This window comes from Sceloporus occidentalis, unplaced genomic scaffold, assembly GCF_023333645.1.
Source record: "Sceloporus occidentalis isolate IW3139 unplaced genomic scaffold, rSceOcc1.0.p SCAF_1, whole genome shotgun sequence".
Lineage (NCBI taxonomy): Eukaryota > Metazoa > Chordata > Lepidosauria > Squamata > Phrynosomatidae > Sceloporus > Sceloporus occidentalis.
In genome coordinates, this window is record NW_028316981.1 from 97688 (window position 1) to 117122 (window position 19435).

General features: G+C 46.1%; 1 protein-coding gene across 1 annotated transcript; it reads left to right on the forward strand.

Annotated features, from left to right (window-relative positions):
- The first annotated feature begins 461 nt into the window (after positions 1-461).
- LOC149320273 (uncharacterized) lies at positions 462-19435 on the forward strand. The gene is made up of 7 exons (XM_089500754.1): positions 462-613; positions 1383-1527; positions 4413-4920; positions 6026-6152; positions 11534-11604; positions 12909-13035; positions 16454-19435. The coding sequence occupies exons 3-7, from the start codon at positions 4516-4518 to the stop codon at positions 18286-18288; spliced, it is 2565 nt and encodes an 854-aa protein (XP_089356880.1). The 5' UTR covers positions 462-613; positions 1383-1527; positions 4413-4515; the 3' UTR covers positions 18289-19435.

Here is a 19435-nt window from a genome sequence, read left to right on the forward strand (position 1 = left end):
GTGTGTGTATATATATATATATATGTCAAAGGGGGTGTCCAAGGGCCTTATGACTATTATTCCTCCAGTGCAGAGGCCCCTCCTGAGCCTTCTTCCCTGCTGCCAGAGCCTCCTCCCTCTCCTCCTCCTCTTCCTCCTCCTCCAGGGTCAGCCAGGGCCCAAGGGAGCAGCAAGGCACAGGTGCCTAGAGAGGCCTCCTCCTCCTCCTCCTCCAAGGGGGCAGTGAGAGTGGAGGCCTCTGATTCCTAGAGCGTCCTCCTCTTCCAAGGGGGTCAGTGAGACTGGAGGCCTCAGATTCCTAGAGCGTCCTCCTCCTCCAAGGGGTCAGTGAGACTGGAGGCCTTAGATTCCTAGAGCGTCCTCCAAGGGGAGAGACAGCTGAACACTCAGATTCCTAGAGAGTCTCAAGGGGGCAGAGAGAACAGAGAGATGAGATTCCTAGAGAGCCCCCCCGAGGGAGCGAGAGCGGAGGCCTGAGGTTCCTAGAGAGTCCTCCAAGGGAGAGAGAGAAGAGGCCTCATTCCTAGAGCCGCCGCAAGGGGAGAAAGAACGGGGAGCTCCGATTCCCAGAGAGTCCTCCAAAGAGATGCAGCAGGAGAGGAGAGAGAAGGAGGTGGGAAGGGAGAGAGTGGGTCCCCCTTCTCCATGGGGCCTGTGGGGGGGGGTCTCTGTGGGTCTGAGGGTCCTTGGAGAGAGAGAGAGAGAGAGAGTCCTTTGGGATGAAGGGAGACCCAGCCCTTGAAGGGAGGGCTCTGTTGTGAGGAAGAGGAGGAGGAAGAAGGGGGCAGGAGGGATGGAGAGGATGGGGGTCTCTTCTGGGAATGGAGGGAAGGCTCTCAGGGAGGGAAGGAGGGAAGCCCTATTCCCCAGAGAGAGAGAGAGAAGAGAGAGAGGCTGGAAAGAGGGGGATGATGATGGGAGCCCCATGGAGACCTGGCTTCTGGGGGAGGAGGAAGGGCTGCCCTCTTTCTTTCCAGGGAAAGGGCCTGGCAATGGAGGAGCCCCTCTGCACCCCCAGCCTCCCCTCCTCCTCCTCCTCCTTCTCCCCCAGGACCCTCATGGAAATGGGGAAGAGGGCAGTTTCCATGGGGAGCCCCTCTCCCCCATCTCCCTTTCTCTTCCATGGGGCACAAGGGGAGAGGGCCTTTCTTCCTGGGGCTGCTGGGGGGGTTTGGGCCTCTCCTCCTCACAAGGAGACCCAGAGAGAGAGAGGCCCTTTTGGGGCTCCCTGAATGGAAAGGAGCCCCAGGAGAGAAAAGGAGGAAAGGAGGAAGGCCACCCTGCGTCCCCTCCACAAACACAAACACAACCAGCTTTAAGAAAATAAACACCAGAAAATACTCTCTCTGATGTTTAAAGAATGTCTCTCCTTATGAATGTAGGAAGGAGACCAGAGAGGCACAAATGTTCCTGACCCTCTTACCTTCACAACAACCCAGTGAGGTAGGCACAAGAGAGGGACCATGAAGACCACAGACTAACCTTATGACCGTCCAAAAAGGCAGAAACATCCCTGTCAGGAAAGAGGTGAGTCTCTTTGATCTGCTCTGAAGGATTCAGGTCGGAAGGTCTGGAAAGTGGGGAAATAAGTGTGTTTTTCCAGTTTTTTCTTGGGAAAATCAGCACTTCTGAATGTCAACCTTCCAAGCATTTGGGTGACTGTATAGGACAGTATTCTTCCTTGTTTAACAGAATGAGAGAAAATCCAAATGAGGAGAAAGGCCAAAGTTTCCCCATCCTCTGTCTCTTCCGCCCAAAGGATGTGCCAGGCCCCCATTTCCCAGTTATATCCCAACTCAGGTTCCCCTCCCTTTGCAATCTGGGGCAGGAGGAGTCCATCGAACAGCATCATTTCTCCCCATTTCTTTGCCAGACCTCAATTCTTTGGGGTGGAGGGGGAAAAGCTGCCAGGCCCCCAGGCCTGAATTCTTAATCTTTGAAGCAGCAAGCAGATATCAAGAAGACCAAGTAAGAAAGTTATAAACCCCTCAGTTTCTTTAGGGGGAATCCCAGCAATTCTGCCAAAAAATGTCTTAAAAATTAGAGCACCAAGAGCTGCCTGGGTATCAGTTCCCTTTTTTCAGTTTGAGAGCCATGGAGTGAGTAGTAAAACCACACACACATTCTCTGTGTAGGAGAGCTGTGGTAATTCTCCCTTGTAGGTTCCTCACCCAGAATGTCTCCTTGGGCTCCTGCCACCCACCCACCCACTTTGCCTCTTGGCTTTCAGTTCTCCCTTGGGTTCACTGCCTAGTGGGCCAACTATGGACCAACATGTCTGGTTTCTGTGGGTTCAGGTTTCTGTGACCATAACCAAGATCCTCACCATTTCTGTCAGTGAGTGACTTAGGTGGAGTTTAAACAAGAAGAACAAAGTTTGTTGAGCAGGAGGCTTCTTTATAATTTTGAGTATTAGTGCTGTCTCATTATTTCTATTAATGTTACAATTGTATTGAACTGTAAGCACTTCTTCATGTTCCACAATCCTAGCTCTTTGGTGCCACTTGGCCATGGCTCCAGGTCCTGCAGAATCCTGGGGCTTGTAGTTTGGGGAGGCACTAAGAGCTTTCTGGGGAGAGAATCCACAAAACTAAACATCCCAGGATTCCATAGGACACAAGAGCCATGGCTGTTAAAGTGGCAACAAAGCTCTATAGCTGTGCCATTGTTAAGCAGATGTACACCTATTCTTATTTTGAGACAAATAAATATGGATTGACAATGACATTAACCCCTCCAGCCTCTTTATACAGAACTTGGAAGCATTTTCTGTTGTCCTTTTTTAAAAGATCAAAGAACTATCTTCAACCCTCTCCTTTGTTTAAACAAATCTGGGCTACCAGTTATTTCAGGATTTTGCCCTAATGCTACAGTTTTCCTTGGTGGGAAGATCCAAAATTATTATGGCTGTTCACCAGTAAATGTTTTAATATCTGAGTAATGAGATCCATCACTGAGGGGTTCCCTCACAGGCATCAAATACCCGTACTCACCTTGTATGTGCACTTTGTGCATGGAGCCATAACAGTTAATATTACATTTGTGTAGTTTGAGAGAGAATGAGAGAGACAAGACACTCCCAACTCAGCACTCCCTCAACCCACTCATCTGCTCAGAACTGAAAGGAGTAGATCACACTCCACTGAAATACACCCAAGACGTGGTTGTCCACCTTCGGTTCAAAAGCTTCCAAACATGGAGCATCCACCACCTTCCAAGATAGTCTATTCCACTTTGAAACAGTTCTTACCATCAGGGAGTTCTTTGTAATGTTTAGGTGGACTCTCTTTTCCTGTAATTTGAATTAATTGCTTTGTGTCCTAGTCTTTGAAGCAGCAGAAAACAAACTTGCTCCTTCTTCAATATGACATCCAGAGGGATGCCATTGCTGACCCCCACCAGATGTGGCCTGAAGTGGGTATCTTAGTGGGCGTCCCCATAGTAAGAAGGAAGACGAAGCTTAAGACACAATGAGTCCATTGGAGGGCACTGAAATGTAAAAGGGAAGGAAAAGCGGAATAAAGAAGGAGGCTTCAGTGTGGAAAGACAACCAGGGAATAATGGCTGCTGAGGGGTACTGAAGAAGGGAGTTCCTGGAAAGCAGGGTTCTGGCCTGTGGAAACGTTGGCTCTGTTTCTCCAAGGGGGCTCTTACCTCTGGCAGTCAGAAACTGAGCCTCCATCTGCCAAGGCAGTGTACCCAACAAAATGACTGGGAACTGTAATAAGATTTTAATGAATGTAGAATGTAGGATAATAGGATAAATATGACAATTATATATTATGTATTGTGCCTTCAAGTCTTATCTGACTTATGGTGACCCTAAAGCAACCCTATCATCGGGTTTACTAGGGCTGAGAGTGTGGGGTTCACCCATGGTCAGCCAGGAGGTTTCCGTGGCCGAGCAGAGAATTAACACTGATTTCCAGGACTGTAGTTCAGTATTCAAACCACTACGCCATATTGGTTCTATATATTATATGCCATATAAAATGTAACATTGAAGGTTAAGCATGGTAATAGCATACTGTACTGTTTTTGTTTTCAGTGGACATGATTTTAAAATGCTTTTCACTCTATTAATGCTTTTCATGCTTTGATACTGCTCTCAGGTGAAAGAACTCAACCTGCCTTTCCTCTGTCAACTTATGGTGACCTCATGAATTTCACAGGATTTTATTAGGCTAAGAATGCTCAGGGATGGTTTTACTCATTCCTTCCTCTGAAATAGGGCCTACAGCACCTGATATTTGTTGGTGATCTCTCATCCAAGTAGTAACCAGATTAGTACTTACAAGATTAGATAGGCTCTAGTGCCTCTAGGGTACCTGTACCAAGATAATAATGTACATCGATAGTACTCTGTAAATACCTGACAATATCAATAATAACAACATGTATTGGTTTTGCAGGCTGTTGCAGTAGAGCATCTTAGGGACACCTTTGCCCTCAGACGGATGGTGGAGGAATCACTTTGATCTTTTTTGTGGCTTCATTTGGTTTCAAAATTCATAGATGGAGGAACCAAAATCACTTGGTCCTGAAGGAAGAAAAGGCCACAATGACCTCAGTGCTGAGAGCTGGGAGAGGATAATTCAAGGGTCCTTGAGAGAGGAGCTTGCCAGCCCAGAGACGCAATGCCAGTGCTTCAGACAGCTCTCCTACAAAGAGGGAAAGGGACCCCGAGAGGTTTGCAGCCGACTCCACCATCTCTGCCGTCAGTGGCTGAAGCCAGAGCGACACACAAAAAATGAGATCCTGGACCTGGTGATCTTGGAGCAGTTCCTGACCATCCTGCCCCCAGAGATGGGGAACTGGGTCAGGGAATGTGGGGCAGAGACCTGCTCCCAGGCGGTGGCCCTGGCAGAGGGTTTCCTCCTGAGTCGGGCAGAGGCAGAGAAGAAGGAGAAAGAGCAGCAGGTGAGAGCATTTCTTCCTGGGGCCAAGGTGAGTAGGATTTGGCTCTGGGCTGCCTTTTTTGAGTCTCTGGTGACTCTGGTGAGGGGCAAAGACTGAAATCTGGTGTTCCCAGGCTTGGCTTTGATAGGGAGAAGTGTGGGGAGGATCGGCCTTCTGCTGAAGTGGAATCTCAGCCCCTGAAGCGTCTGAAAAGAGTGATTCTGTTTTAAAACCTGGTGTGTGCTCCCTGTGTGCCAGGTTTTCAAAGGAAGTTCCCAGATTTCCCTGCTGACACTGCCACACAACCTGACCTGCACCCATGATGTGTTCAGGAGCAGAATGGGTTTTCACCCACTCTAGCAATTCGCCAGATTTCACACCGAAAGGGTGAAAATTCTTTACCATTGACCAACATTAGTATTGTGCCCACAGAGTGTACAGGTGGATATATCTATGCAGTAGCAATAGGTTTTCATCTATGTTTCCCCATACGTCTATTTCAGTTCTTCCTTACACACACACACACACACACACACACACACACAAATGAATACATGAGTAGACTGCCATTATAAGTCAAAGCAGAGTTTTCCAGCACTCCAGATGCTCTTGCTGTGGGCTCCATGGAATTGTTTGTGTTTCAGCACAAGCAATAAATGTATACCAAGTATACATATACCAAGTGTCATTTTGTATCCCACCTTTTTGAGCTCTTATTTTGTATGACATTTTCAATTTGGACATATGTGCTACAGGCTTTTTACTGGCTTAGTTATTATTATTATTATTATTATTATTATTATTATTAACCTTTATTTATAAAGTGCTGTAAATTTACACAGCGCTGTACATAAATTTTTTAGTCAGACGGTTCCCTGCCCTCAGGCTTACAATCTAAAAGACATGACACAAAAGGAGAAGGGAGTGGTAGTGGGGAATAGGATCAGGTCCAGCAGATCTTCTCCACCTCCGAGGCCTGGACCAAGGCAGATGGACTGGAGGAAGGGCTTGGCTTCTTGATGGACGGTTAGTTGTGGTTGGAAGTCTTATCCCATGCAAGCCCAAACCTCTTCCCAAATCCTTGCCATTTCCTCATCCAAGTCTTTAATCCTGACTGCTATTTCAGGCCAAAAACCTCTTGTCAGAAGTTTACTTTGAATTCCCTGTGGCAGAGAAGGCGCCATTGGATCCCAGGCAGAGTCCCCAATGGAGGGCAATGAAGGAGGAGTGTGATGGAGAGGGCCCCCTGAAAGGTAAGGAAGCCTTGTTGTTGTTGTTGTTGTTGTTGTTGTTGTTGTTGTGTGTCTTAAATTCCAGCTTATGGTGACCTAAAGCTGTGCATTTCACTGCAGAGACTGCCATTCCACACCAGGGATGTGTCGAAAATTCACTGAATATCTCTGCAAACAGACAGTTATCCTCTCCATCTTTGATGTAGCATCTTGGATGCTTTGTGTTAGTTTTCAATATATGTGTGTCTAGATATTTTGACCGATGTGCTTGTAGTACCACTATGCATCCCACTGTCCATTCAAACATACATTTGGTGCAAAACATAGCCAGCTTGGGTGATGCTCATTTCCACGTGTGGAGATTGATTTTCTGCATCTCTGACTTAAAAGGCACATCTTGTACCCTGTGTGTTTCTATTCAGAGCTTGCTTTGCTCTTTGGGTCTCAAGTCCCTCACACTCCCCAACCTATCCTTTTCTGTACAACGACCACTTTGTGAGGTAGGTCAGGCTCAGAGAGAGCGGTCTGCCAGTGTCTTTCAGGGCTCCTGGGATGCTAGAACTGAATTTTCCCAGTCCAAGAGTTGAACTACTGCACCCAAGCGCCTTCTGAATTTTCCAGGCCTGGAAGTGTTCTTTTGTGCCAAGACTTCCCAGAGAATGCAGGTGTTTCTCAATGAACAAACTCAGTGTGTTCCAGAGCATTTCTTCTTTAACAGTAAATTTGGCATGAGAGGCACAAATCACATGGGAAGACGAGGAATGATTTCCTGAACCACAGAAAAAGAACTACCAATATCCACTTATGAAGTGAAACCATGAGGTCAGGAAGCCTTGTATGAATAAACAAAAATGTTTGGAACCTTCTAGAACCCATCTGAAGCCTTCTTCCATAATGAATTTAGGAATGGCCTTTTCTTTTGCGAGCCCCAACTTTTCTTGCTATTTCCATTTCGGTGGCCAAACTCATACATCTGTGAGTTTTTCGTTTTGTTTTTTAAGTGTCAGGGATAGCTGTTGAGACAGGCTTCTCTACTCTTCCATTTTATTTCTCTTTAGCGGTTCCTTCTGTTAGCGCTTTGATGTTGTGCAGCGCGTGAGGCAACATGTCAACGTTCGGCACCAGATTTTCCACCTTCGTGACTGTAGTCAGCAGCTTGTAAGCTGGAGAAACACCTCTCCCCTTCCTAATGAGCGAAGAGACACTGTAAACTTCTCTCAGATGAGGCTTTATTTTTAGAAGAAGTCCCACTATAAACTATATGCATCGACACCATCCACCATCCACACTAGTAACAAACTCTGAGATAGTTGACAGTAACACCAACCGTCTTACACTTCCTCAGTGACAGTTGAGAATTTACAGTTGACAGTACCATCAACATTCCAATGATGCACTGTTTAAATGCTGACACATATAACTGCCACTAGAGCTGTATATAACCTCCACAAGAGCTCCACCTAGTAGCCACATCTATGTCATTTTCTCAAACCTGTTTCAACATGGTCCTGACAATCCTCTCCAAAATGACATGCGATGTGTCACATATGTCCTTGCCTTTGTCCCATGTCTGATGTAGTCCTCATTGTGTGTACCTTCCCTGCTAGCTACTCATGTGTGACGTTCCACAGATGTCTGCTTTTTCCGTGCTTCCACACTCTGGCCCAGATCTTTCACAGCCTCTGTCCTCAGGCTCAGATCTTCCAACATATGCAGGACCTCGGGCTATGAGCTTCCACTCACGGGGCCATGCCCAACTGTACTGACAATCTTTCATGTTTGTCTACCTGCAGGGCCTTTGTGAGGATGTCTGCTACATTGTCCTCCGAACTAATGTAGACCAGACTCAGAACACCATTCTGCACCAACTCCCTCACATTCTGGTACCGCACCCCTATGTACTTCGTCTTGTTCTTTAGATTTTTTGCAAGACTGGGAATCCTCGTGTACAACAGTTGGGCCTGTATACTTCTCACCCAAGTCCTCCAGCAACTGCCTCACCACTGCACTTCTCCTGCCATCTCAGAAAGTGCAGCAAACTCAGCTTCTGTGGTACTTAGTGCCACGCAGCTCTGCTTTCTGCTCCTCCAGACCACAGGACTGTCTGCAAACTTGACCAGCAAGCCAGTTACAGACTTTCTGTCATGCAGCTCTCAGGCAAAAGAACTGTCCACAAAACAACCCAATTGTGCCTCAGATCCCTGCAGCACTAGCTTCCTCTCCTTGCTCCCTTTCAGGTATCTCAACAGTCTCTTCACCGCTGTCTAGTCTTCCACTTTTGACTGCTGATTCTCCTGCTCAAGACACCTACAGCAAAGGAAATGTCTGGCCTGGTGTTATTGGCAACAAAAAGCAAACTGCCTATCACAGATCTGTATAAATCTGGATGTTCAAAGTCTTTGACTGACTCACCACTGGCATAGCCAGGAGTCATGGGGCTTTTTACCACTTTGGCACTTTCCAAGCCACATTTCTCCACCGGCCTCTCAATTTTTTTGGTCTGGCTCAACAAGATCTTACCATCCTGTGTTCTCTCCACTTCAATCCCGAGGTAGGCCTTGAGGTTTCCCAGGTCCTTCAAAACAAACTTTCTTGCCAACTCCTCCTGCACAGGCTTAACTTCCTGCTCAGTCCAAGCAGCCACACACAGGTCATCTATGTAAATCATAAGTGTGACCCCTCCTTTTGTGTCCACACAAGCATCTGCAATCCTGCACTTGTATCCCAGTCTCACCAGCTCCTCGTGGATATAGAGGTTCCTACAGCATGCACTCTGCTTAAGCCCATAAAGAGCTTTTCTGAGCTTGTACACCTTGCCCTCCTTGGCATCATCAAACCCTGGTTCTTGCTCCATGTACACTTCATCATCCAGCTATGCGTTCAGGTAAGCTGTCTCAAATTCAAAGTGCCTAACTATCTGGCACTTCCTTGCAGCCAATGCCAACACTAATCTGACACTTTCTGGCTTCGCAGTTGGAGAGAACGTCTTGTCAAAACTCTCAAAACGCTGCTGAGAGAATCTTCTAGCCACCAACCTGGCCTTATACTTGTGGGTTCTATCTGGCATCTCCTTCCTCTTAAACACCCACTTGCAACCTACAATCTTTCTACCACTTCAAATACCTCCCTATTCACCAAGGATGACAACTCACACTCCATGGCCTCAAACTATCTTTCTTGCTCTTCCCTGGGATAGGTAAGAAACTCCTGGTAGTTCTTCGGCTCATCAGCCACAACAGTACACACTTTGACATTCTGCACCACAAAACAATCAGGTGGCCTTCTGACTCTCTGAGTCCTCCTGGGGATTATTACCTCTGAGCACCCCCTATCATCCTCACTGTCACTACTTGTCTGTACCTCTGCATCTGCGGATGGCACTTTCACTAATTTTCTAGTAGAGATGGGTGAGGTCTGTGTACCTGTGGGTTCCCTGGAGGTGCTAGGCTAGCTATCTGGATTAACCTCTGGTGTTCCTACCCCTCCAGTTCCAGTACTGACTCCTTGTTGTCCCATTCTCACAAACACCTCTTGGTTCGTGTGGATCTTCTCCCACCCAGAGTGTTTTTCAAAATTTGCACTTCGGGACAACTGCCATTTCCCAGGTAAAACCTGTAACTATTCCCCTGACAAACATCAATCTCCGCCACTTGGGGTCACCTTTCTTTCTGAAATTTTGGAGAACCAATACATTGGCATACTGCCCAAACACCCTTAGGTACCTGAGGTTGGGTGGCCTCCCAAATAACATGAAGTAGGGTGTTTGTTTCACAGCAGAATTCCAAACCCGGTTAGTGATGTGGCAGGCAGCCAGGATTGCCTCCTCCCAAAGTCCTTCTGGGGTGCCTGCATCAAGCAGCATGCAATCCTTTATCTGTTTTAACACCCCAATCTTTCTTTCTGCCAAACCGTCTTCCTGCGGAGTGGCAGCATTAGTGCTGTTATGGCGGATGTCCTTCTGTTTTATCCAATTGTTCAAACTTTGGGACAAAAGCTCACCACCCCTATTTGTCACCAGAGTACCAACCTTGTACTCAAATTCCCTTTCCACCATCTCCATCCAGTTCTTGAATGTGGCGGCAGCCTGATTCTTTTCCCTCAGTGTGTAAGCATAGGAATATCTGGTGTGCCTATTGACAATGACCATCAGATATCTACACAGATTTAGTGAAGGGACCGGCCAGATCAGCATGCACCATTTGGAAAGGCCTCTGGGTGGTGCATTTGTTTTTCTTGGCAACAGGAAAAGCCTTTAGCTTTAATCTTGCTGCACACAAAACAATCCAGATGATTCCTGCAGTCATTCAATTTCAGCCCAGGACAGATTGATGCACTTCTCTCAGTGCATTCCAAACCTCCTTGGCAGATTCCTTATCCCTTACATGGTCTAACTGACTGGGCTCCAGAGTGAGACATAACGTAGCTCTGGCTATTCTATCTTCTTCAGCATTTTTGACAGTTAAACCTTCTTCACTTATATCCCAGTGTCCTTCTCTTAATAGGACTGCCTTGGCATAGATGGCCCATTGGCTGTAATTGGAGTCATTTAACTTTGGAAACTTCATGAAATCCATGCCGGCAACAAAACAAACAAATGCTCCAGCTTGACAGCCTCCCACAGCTTTCACTATCTGCTGAATATAAGAAGATGGCTGGCAGCTCAGCTCCTTAACTCTTTGCCTTCCGGCCCTCAGACAGTTTGAGCTGCTCTTCTGGATAACTGTTCACAAAACAGCTACTCAGATGCACAGGCAGATCCTGAGGCACACACTGGGCCCATAACCCTTGTTAGTGCTTTGATGTTGCGCAGTGCGTGAAGCAACACATCAACATTTGGCACCCATTTTTCACCTTTGTGACTGTAGTCAGCAGCTTGTAAGCTGGAGAAACACCTCTCCCTTTCTTAATGAGCAAAGAGACACTGTAAACTTCTCTCAGATGAGGCTTTATTTTTAGAAGTTCCACTGTAAACTATATACATCGACACCATCCACACTAGTAACAAACTCTGAGACAGTTGACAGTAACACCAACCGTCTTACTCTTATTCAGTGACAGTTGAGAATTTACAGTTGACAGTTGCATCAACATTCCAATGATGCACTGTTTAAATGCTGACACATATAACTCCCACTAGAGCTGTATATAACTTCCACAACAGCTCCACCTAGTAGCCACATCCATGTCATTTTATCAGACCTGTTTCAACAGGGTCCTGACACCTTCATGCTCAGCAAGGGTCTCCGGAGGCATCAGCTGTTTCCCTTGTTTGTTGTGGGCAGGTACACACAGCTGCAGTAAGATCAGATAGAGCAGAACCCCACTGTTTCTTGGTTGAAGCGTTAATGCATTGTTTACTCCAAATGTGACTGGATTCCCCCTTGCCTTGGTCTCTCCCACAGAGGCTGAAATGATCCCACCAACAAGGACTCAGCCACTTCTCCCTCTTTGCAGTGAACCAGAACCAGATCAGGTAAGCTATCTACTATCTGGTGTGGACAATTTACTTGACATCTGGCCAATTCTGTTCATTCCTGGGCAATTCAATTGACACCTGGAACCATACAAGTCTCTTTCTTTTATAGGCAGAAAAGGTAGGAAGAAGGCAGCATGGCTGGTTATTCATCTGTGCCTCGACCTTTGGATTTGTATACTTGTAATAGATTCCCTACTTCTGTGTGTGACATTCCTCCAGCTGTCTACCTCCTATTTATGTGAAGTGACCTCCTCCCCAGCAATGTCCTCTTGTGTGTTTCCCATCCAAGACTGTCCAGTCCGTTCTGTCCAGGAAAACCTCTTGCTTCCTAAGATGCTGAGATGCAGATACCTGGTCCTTCAGCTGCTGGACCTTCTCTTCCAAAAGGGCTACCAACTTGCACTCGGTGCAGGTTACGTTCCCCACATCTATAGGCAAGAAGACAACATCCCACAAGTCTTGCAGGTGACTGCAGCAGGTCCCTCAGTGTCCATACTGAGAAGTCTTAAGGAGGCACTGAAACAAGACTGTGGGCTTCCCCTGTTAAACACTAGCATAAAGAACCCCTATTGGCTTGGCCTTTGTCCCCAAGTTATGTTAGGAGCTCAGTCAACTGGGCCTATAGTTATCTAGAGAGCTCCTGGCTACTTGCTCCTTCTGGAGACAGGTCTCTGTTTCACTTCCTCTGAGCAAAAGTTCCCACAAGCCCCTTAAGGGAAAAGTGAATAAGAAAAAGTTAAAAATTAAAGGAGATCCCCTCAAAACACTGTTCCCAGGTCACCTTCTCTGTACTCTAAATCCTCCTTGAGTATGCCAGCAGCTATATAGAATCTGCTGAAAGAGTGCACAAAAGAGAATTAATTGGCATTGAGGCTGCCAAATTGGGACAGTTGGAGGGTATGGCCTAAAGTTCCACAACCCTCCCCCCAAAAGTGAAAAATAAACAATCCAAAAACACCAGCTGAATGTTGGCCAACATGGCAGTTGGAAGTGACCCAGCATCATCCCTCCTGGCATGCTGAAATGCCCACATTTAAGCTGCCCACCCCATCTGCAGTTGCCTAATGTTTCTTTAAAGGCAGTCTCCTTTTACTGAAAGTGTAGAATATGTCATGTGCTCAGGTTGCTATGTTTGTCAGACTTTGTTCACAATGTTCATGCTGGTGTTGGCAGAAGAATCAGTCTCTTCTCAGCTGCCTTTGGAGCCCTATCAGCTGGTGAGACTGCTTTGTTCTAGTTGCCACAGCCGGCAGCCATCTTGATGTCCAGTGTGAGCAAGAACCCTTTTCTTCTGTCTTTAGAGCCAATTGACTTTTGAGGAGGTGGCCATGTCTTTCTCCCAGGAGGAGTGGGCCCTGCTGGATCCAGAACAGAGAGCCCTGCACAGTCAGATCACAGCAGAGATCAGTGGGATCATGGCCTCTCTTGGTAAGGCTCTCTCTTTATTATTATTATTATTTATATTATTATTTATATTCAAACTGATTTCAGGGCGGGATACAGAGTTGAGACTGCCATGGTCGCCTTGGTCGATGACCTCCGTCTGTGCACCGACGGGAAGTGTGAACCTGTTGGTGCTCTTGGGCATCTCAGTGGCCTTTGATATCATAGACCATGGTATCCTTTTGGAACGCCTGAGGGAGTTAGCTATTGGAGGCACTGCATTGCAGTGGTTCTGATCCTACCTCTCGGGCAGATTCCAGATGGTGATGCTGGGAGACAGTTGCTCTCATAAAAGAGAGTTGACATCTGGTGTCCCTCAGGGCCCCATTATGTCTCCCATGTTATTTAACATTTACACAAAGCTGCTGGGAGAGATTATCTGGAGACACGGGACGTGGTGTTATCAGTACGCTGATGACACCCAAATCTGTTTCTCCGTGTCTCTAACTGTTGCATTGATCAAGCTGAATCCAGTGAAAACAGAGGTGTTAGTGATAGGAACCCCGGATCCAGGGATGGAGATTTGTCAACCCGTCCTGGACAGGGTCACACTTTCCCTTAAGGACAAAGTTCGCAGTTTGGGAGTGCTCCTGGACTTGTCTCTACAGTTGTCATCTCATGTAGAGGCGGTGGCCAGGAGTGCTTGGTACCAACTTCAGCTCATATGCCAACTGCATCCCTACCTGGCCTGGAAGGACCTTGAAGCAGTAGTACATGCACTGATAACCTCTTGTTTAGATTTCTGTAATGCGCTCTAGGTGGGGCTACTTTTGTACCAGGTTCGGAAGCTTCAGTTGATCCAAACTGCTGCAGCCAGATTGGTCACAGGAACATCCAGATAAGACCATATCACTCCAATATTAAAATCCTTACACTGGCTGCCGATCAGCTTCTGGGCACAATACAAAGTGTTGGTCATTACCTTTAAAGTCCTACATGGCTTCGGCCCAAGTTACTTAAGGGAATGCCTCTCCCTACACATTCCTCCTCACACTCTTAGAACATCAGGGAGGACTTCGAGACAAGACAGAGGTGTTGCTGGTCACTTGGAAGGCAGATTGGGGGATAGGGATTCAGCCTCTGTTAGATGGGGTTACAGTCCTCCTGAAGACGCAGGTTCACAGTTTGGGGCTATTCCTGGTCTCAGCTTTGAACCTGGACGCCCAGGTCTCTGCAATGACCAGGAGTGCTTTTGAACATTTAAAATTTCTGTGCCAGCTGCTCCCATTCCTTGAAATGCTGGATCTGGTCTCGGTGGTACGTGCCTTAGTTGCATCCTGTTTGGACTCCTGTAATGTGCTCTCCTTGGGGCTGCCCTTGAAGAGTGTTCTTCAACTTCAACTGGTCCAAAGAACTTCAGCGAAAGTGTTAAGGGGGACAGGTAAAGCCCTCTGGGCTATTTGACAGGTCATATCCCCCTGTATGAATCGTCCCGGGCGCTAGGATCTTCAGGAGTGGGCCTTGTCTCTGTCCTGGCCCCATCGCAAGCACAATTGGTGGGGACCCAAGAGAAGGACTTCTCCATGGCTGCCCCTGGATTCTGAAGCTCCCTGCCCAGGGAGACCAGAATGGCTCCCTCTTGGTTGTCATTTCGTTGGCAGGGTAAAACTTTCTGTTTAGACAGGCATTTAAAACAGAAAGTTTTTAAAGAACATCCTGGGGGTAGTGTATTGGTGTATTGTTTTAATGTGTCTGGTTTTAAATGTTTTTATCTTTTTAATTGTATTTTATTTTAAACAAACCTACATTGCAATAGTTTAATTCCATTTTAATTGTCACTTTTGTAAGTTTTTAATTGTACTGTATTTTTAGACTGTAAGCTGCTGTGTGAGAAAAGTGGGATACAAATTAACTGATGATGATGATGATGATCTTTAGGCTCCTGCTGTGGCCCATCCTTGCTGTGTAGATTACACCTGGATCTTTATACATTGGAGAAGAAGAATCAGGTGCAGGGAGGAGGGAAAACAGAAATTATGGGGAGAAAAGGTTTCCATCATTTATTTATTTATTTGTGGTATTTCTACCCCGCCCTTCAGCATAGTTTTTTTTAAATTTTGTTTTTTAAATCAAATCAGTTCCTTGTCACAAAAAGGCAAAAATCTGGACATTCATACAGACTCAGACAGGTTGCGAGGTATGCCTTATTGTAAGAGAAGCCCCTCATTTAAAACTTGGAAAGCTTATCCCTTTTGGGTCAACAGCTGAAGCTTATTACATTTCCCCTGATGATGCCCACGGTTCCTATATTTTGGGATGCGGGCCCATCATAAAGACAGAAATGTGTGAATCATGTAATTTATGTGTGGACCATGTATTAATTTCTACAGAAAAAGGCTTGACTCAGGGTCTGGACAAATGGCAGGAAATGGGGCCATGGCAACCGCACATTGCAGCCCCAATCCAGCGCTTTCCTGGCCCCAAAAGGGCTGGCAAAATGGTGCTGCTTTTTGAAGTGGCAAAAAGACACCCTTTTCAATGGTTCTTTGGCACAGTGTGTCTGAACACTGTGCCAAGGGAGCACCACAATGTGCTGTGTGGTTGGGTATGTGGCATGAGGCCAGTGTCAGGGCGCCTGGTGTCCAAACACCATGCCTCCACATTGGTGCTTACTGCCAGTCTGTTTGGGGTCTAAGTTAAATGAAATCAATAATTTCATTTGGTATTTAGGTAGAGCACTTGTCAGCCCTGCATGTCATGAATTTCCTCTGTCCCTTATTGCTGTTTTGAAAACCTGGCAGCAAATCCAGCTGGCGGCTTTGTTTTGCCCATAGAATACCTGCCTTAGATGCTCTGGACAGCACAATATGATCCATCTTTACTGAGCACTAAGCACCGCTGGACTCAGGTTCAATCTCAAGCTCATAGAGGAAGCTCCCCTCCCTCAGACTTTTCTCAGTAGTCTTCCTCCATGTCTCTGAGAGCAGATGTCTCTGGAAATGATAAAGGGGTGTCAGCATGTAAAACCCTAAGTGTCTTAAAATGTTATGAAAGAATGAAAATGTATTCATCCGGAGCTTAAAAGGTTGCTGAGGACAGAGCTTTTATTTGTTTAGTTAGTTGATTTATAAGGGTATGATTCTTGATATTTGTGCTGGAGGTTGACCCCTAGACTCATGCTGGAAGAACTTCAGAGGTTGCCTCTCTAGGCCTCTAGATATCCTTCAGCATGACTCTATGGTCAAAATCTGCTGGAGGGTGGAGAGAGCCTTCCCTTGAAGCTTGTAAGACTCAAGGAAGCTCTTGTGGGAAGATACAGTCTATCAGATAATCTGGATTTATGCCGTAAAAAGAAGCATAACATGCCTTCTTTTGTTCTGATGATTAATTTGTGTTTAATCCGCTTCCCATACTCTGAAATGCTTTTTACACAATTATTATTTTCTTTTCTTCTTCTTCACAGCAGAAAACTGGAGGAAAACATATGTATCTGCTAAGTATGGGAATTGTTTTAGGCAAAAACTGGAAGTTACTAAGCAAGCTCAACATTTAGAAGAGGAAAGTTATATCAGTGAGGAGCCCTACAAACACAATGTATCTGTGAAATGGTTTCCTCAAAATATGGCACTTGTGCCTTGCAAGAGGCCTCATTCCCTAAAGAAACACTTCAGATGTGAAATTTCATGTGTGAAAGGTTTTGGTTCTAAATTGTACAATGTAAAGTATCAAGAAGCCCACACAGTAAAAAAGCCACACAAATGCCGGAAGTGTGGGAAATGCTTTGCATACAATTCACTACTTATGGCACATTTGAAAGTGCACAGAGAACTTATGACCCACCGGATAAACCACCCAGGAGAGAAACCATACAAATGTCAGGAGTGTGGCAAAGGTTTTGCTCACCAGTCATTCCTTGTGAGGCACCAGACAGTCCACAGAGGAGAGAAACCGTACAAATGCCAGCAGTGTGGGACATGCTTTCCTTACAAGTCATGTCTTGTGAGACACCAGAGAATCCACACAGGAGAGAAACCATACACATGCCAGCAGTGTGGAAAAGGTTTTTCTTACAAGTCAGCGCTTGTGTCCCATCAGAGACTCCACACAGGAGAGAAACCATACACATGCCAGCAGTGTGGGAAAGGATTTGCTCAGAAGGCAAGCCTTGTTTACCATCAAATAGTCCACACAGGAGAGAAACCATACACATGCCAGCAGTGTGGCAAAGGGTTTGCTCAGAAGGCAAGCCTTGTTTACCATCAAATAGTCCACACAGGAGAGAAACCATACACATGCCAGCAGTGTGGGAAAGGTTTTGCTCAGAAAGCAAGCCTTGTTTACCATCAAATAGTCCACACAGGAGAGAAACCCTACACATGCCAGGAGTGTGGGGAAAGTTTTGCTTACAAGTTACATCTTATGTCCCATCAGAGAGTGCACACAGGAGAGAAACCGTACAAATGCCAGCAGTGTGGGAAAGATTATGCTTACAAGTCAAGTCTTGTGAAGCATCAGAGAGTGCACACAGGAGAGAAACCGTACAAATGCCACCAGTGTGGGAAAGGTTTTGCTCACAAGTCACGTCTTAAGCTCCATCAGAGAGTGCACACAGGAGAGAAACCATACACATGCCAGCAGTGTGGGAAAGGTTTTGCTCAGAAGGCAAGCCTTGTTTCCCATCAGAGGCGCCACACAGGAGAGAAACCATGCACATGCCAGCAGTGTGGGAAAGGTTTTGCTGACAAGTCAGATCTTGTGAAGCATCAGCGAGTCCACACAGGAGAGAAACCATACACATGTCAGCAGTGTGGGAAAGGTTTTGCTGACAAGTCATATTTTGTGAAGCATCAGAGAGTCCACACAGGAGAGAACCCATACACATGCCAGCAGTGTGGGAAAGGTTTTGCTGTGAAGTCAGCTCTTGTGTCTCATCAGAGAGTGCACACAGGAGAGAACCCATACACATGCCAGCAGTGTGGGAAAGATTATGCTTACAAGTCAAGTCTTGTGAAGCATCAGAGAGTGCACACAGGAGAGAAACCATACACATGCCAGCAGTGTGGAAAAGATTTTGCTGACAAGTCAAATCTTATGTTCCATCAGAGAGTCCACACAGGAGAGAAACCGTACACATGCCGCCAGTGTGGGAAAGGTTTTGCTTACAAGTCACATCTTGTGGTCCATCAGAGAGTGCACACAGGAGAGAAACCATACACATGCCAACAATGTGGGAAAGATTTTTCTCAGAAGTCACATCTTATATCCCATCAGACAGTTCACACAGGAGAGAAGCCATAAAAATGTGAGAAGTGTGGGGAATGCTTTGCTCAAACCTGGCATCTTTTGAAGCATCAGAGAATCCACAGAAGAACTAAATCATTCAATTTTTGTATCTGTAATATTTTTCTCAAAATTCACACCTTTTGGATACCAACGCATAGAGGAGACAAACTATACAGACCACAGGACTATAGAAAAGATTTCAGGCATAAAGATGTCCACATTAAAGAGAAGCCATAGAAATACCAGCATTATGGAACATTTTCAGTTTGAGGACAGCCTTTGTACATCTTGATTGTTTTCCATAAAGGGGGACAGGCAGACAGGGGGCATTTATGGGCTCCACATTTAGTTACCTGATCAGGTGTTCCTCTCTTAGTTTTTCTGTTTGTTTTTACTTGCAAAAGGGAAGGATTGGCTGTTTGTGTCTGTTGGTTGGGTGAATTCTTAAACTTTTAAACTGTGGGTCACTGGGGAGTGGAGCTAGAAGTCTCATTCTATATAACTTCACACATGAATATATTCATTTTTTATTTTTATAGTCAAGGAGGTTTTGGAGTACAGAGGAGAAGGTGACCTGGGAACAGTGTAGGAAGGCGTCTCCTTTATCACCTCTTCTTTTCCCTGTTTTCCTTAAGGGGCTTGTGGGGCTTTTGCATAGAAGAAGTGAGTCAGAGAAATGACTCGGAAAGGAGCTAGTAGCCAGGAGCTCTCTAGATAACCACAGGCCCAGTTGATTAATCTCACTAACAGAGATGGGGGCAAAGGCCAAGCCAACAGTGGTTCCTTACACCGGTGTTTAACAGGGGAAGCCCGCAGTCTTGTTTCAGTGCCTCCTTAAGACTTCTCAGTATGGACACTGAAGGCCCTCTTGGGAGAGAAAGTCCAGCAGCTGGAGGCCCGGGTATTTACATTTCAGCATCTTAGGGGACAAGAGGTTTTCCTGACCAGAATGGGCCAGACAGTCTTGGACAAGAAACACACAGAGAAAGTTGAAGAGATCAACAGGGATGTTATTGTGGTAGTCTACTACAGACCCCCAAGTCAGACGGAAGAATTGCATGACACCTTTCTAGAACACTCAGAAAGGAGAGATGTAGTAATGATGGACTGGTTGAATAGAAATGTTGTCCACAGAGACAGAAAAGGAGTGTTGAAGGGTGGA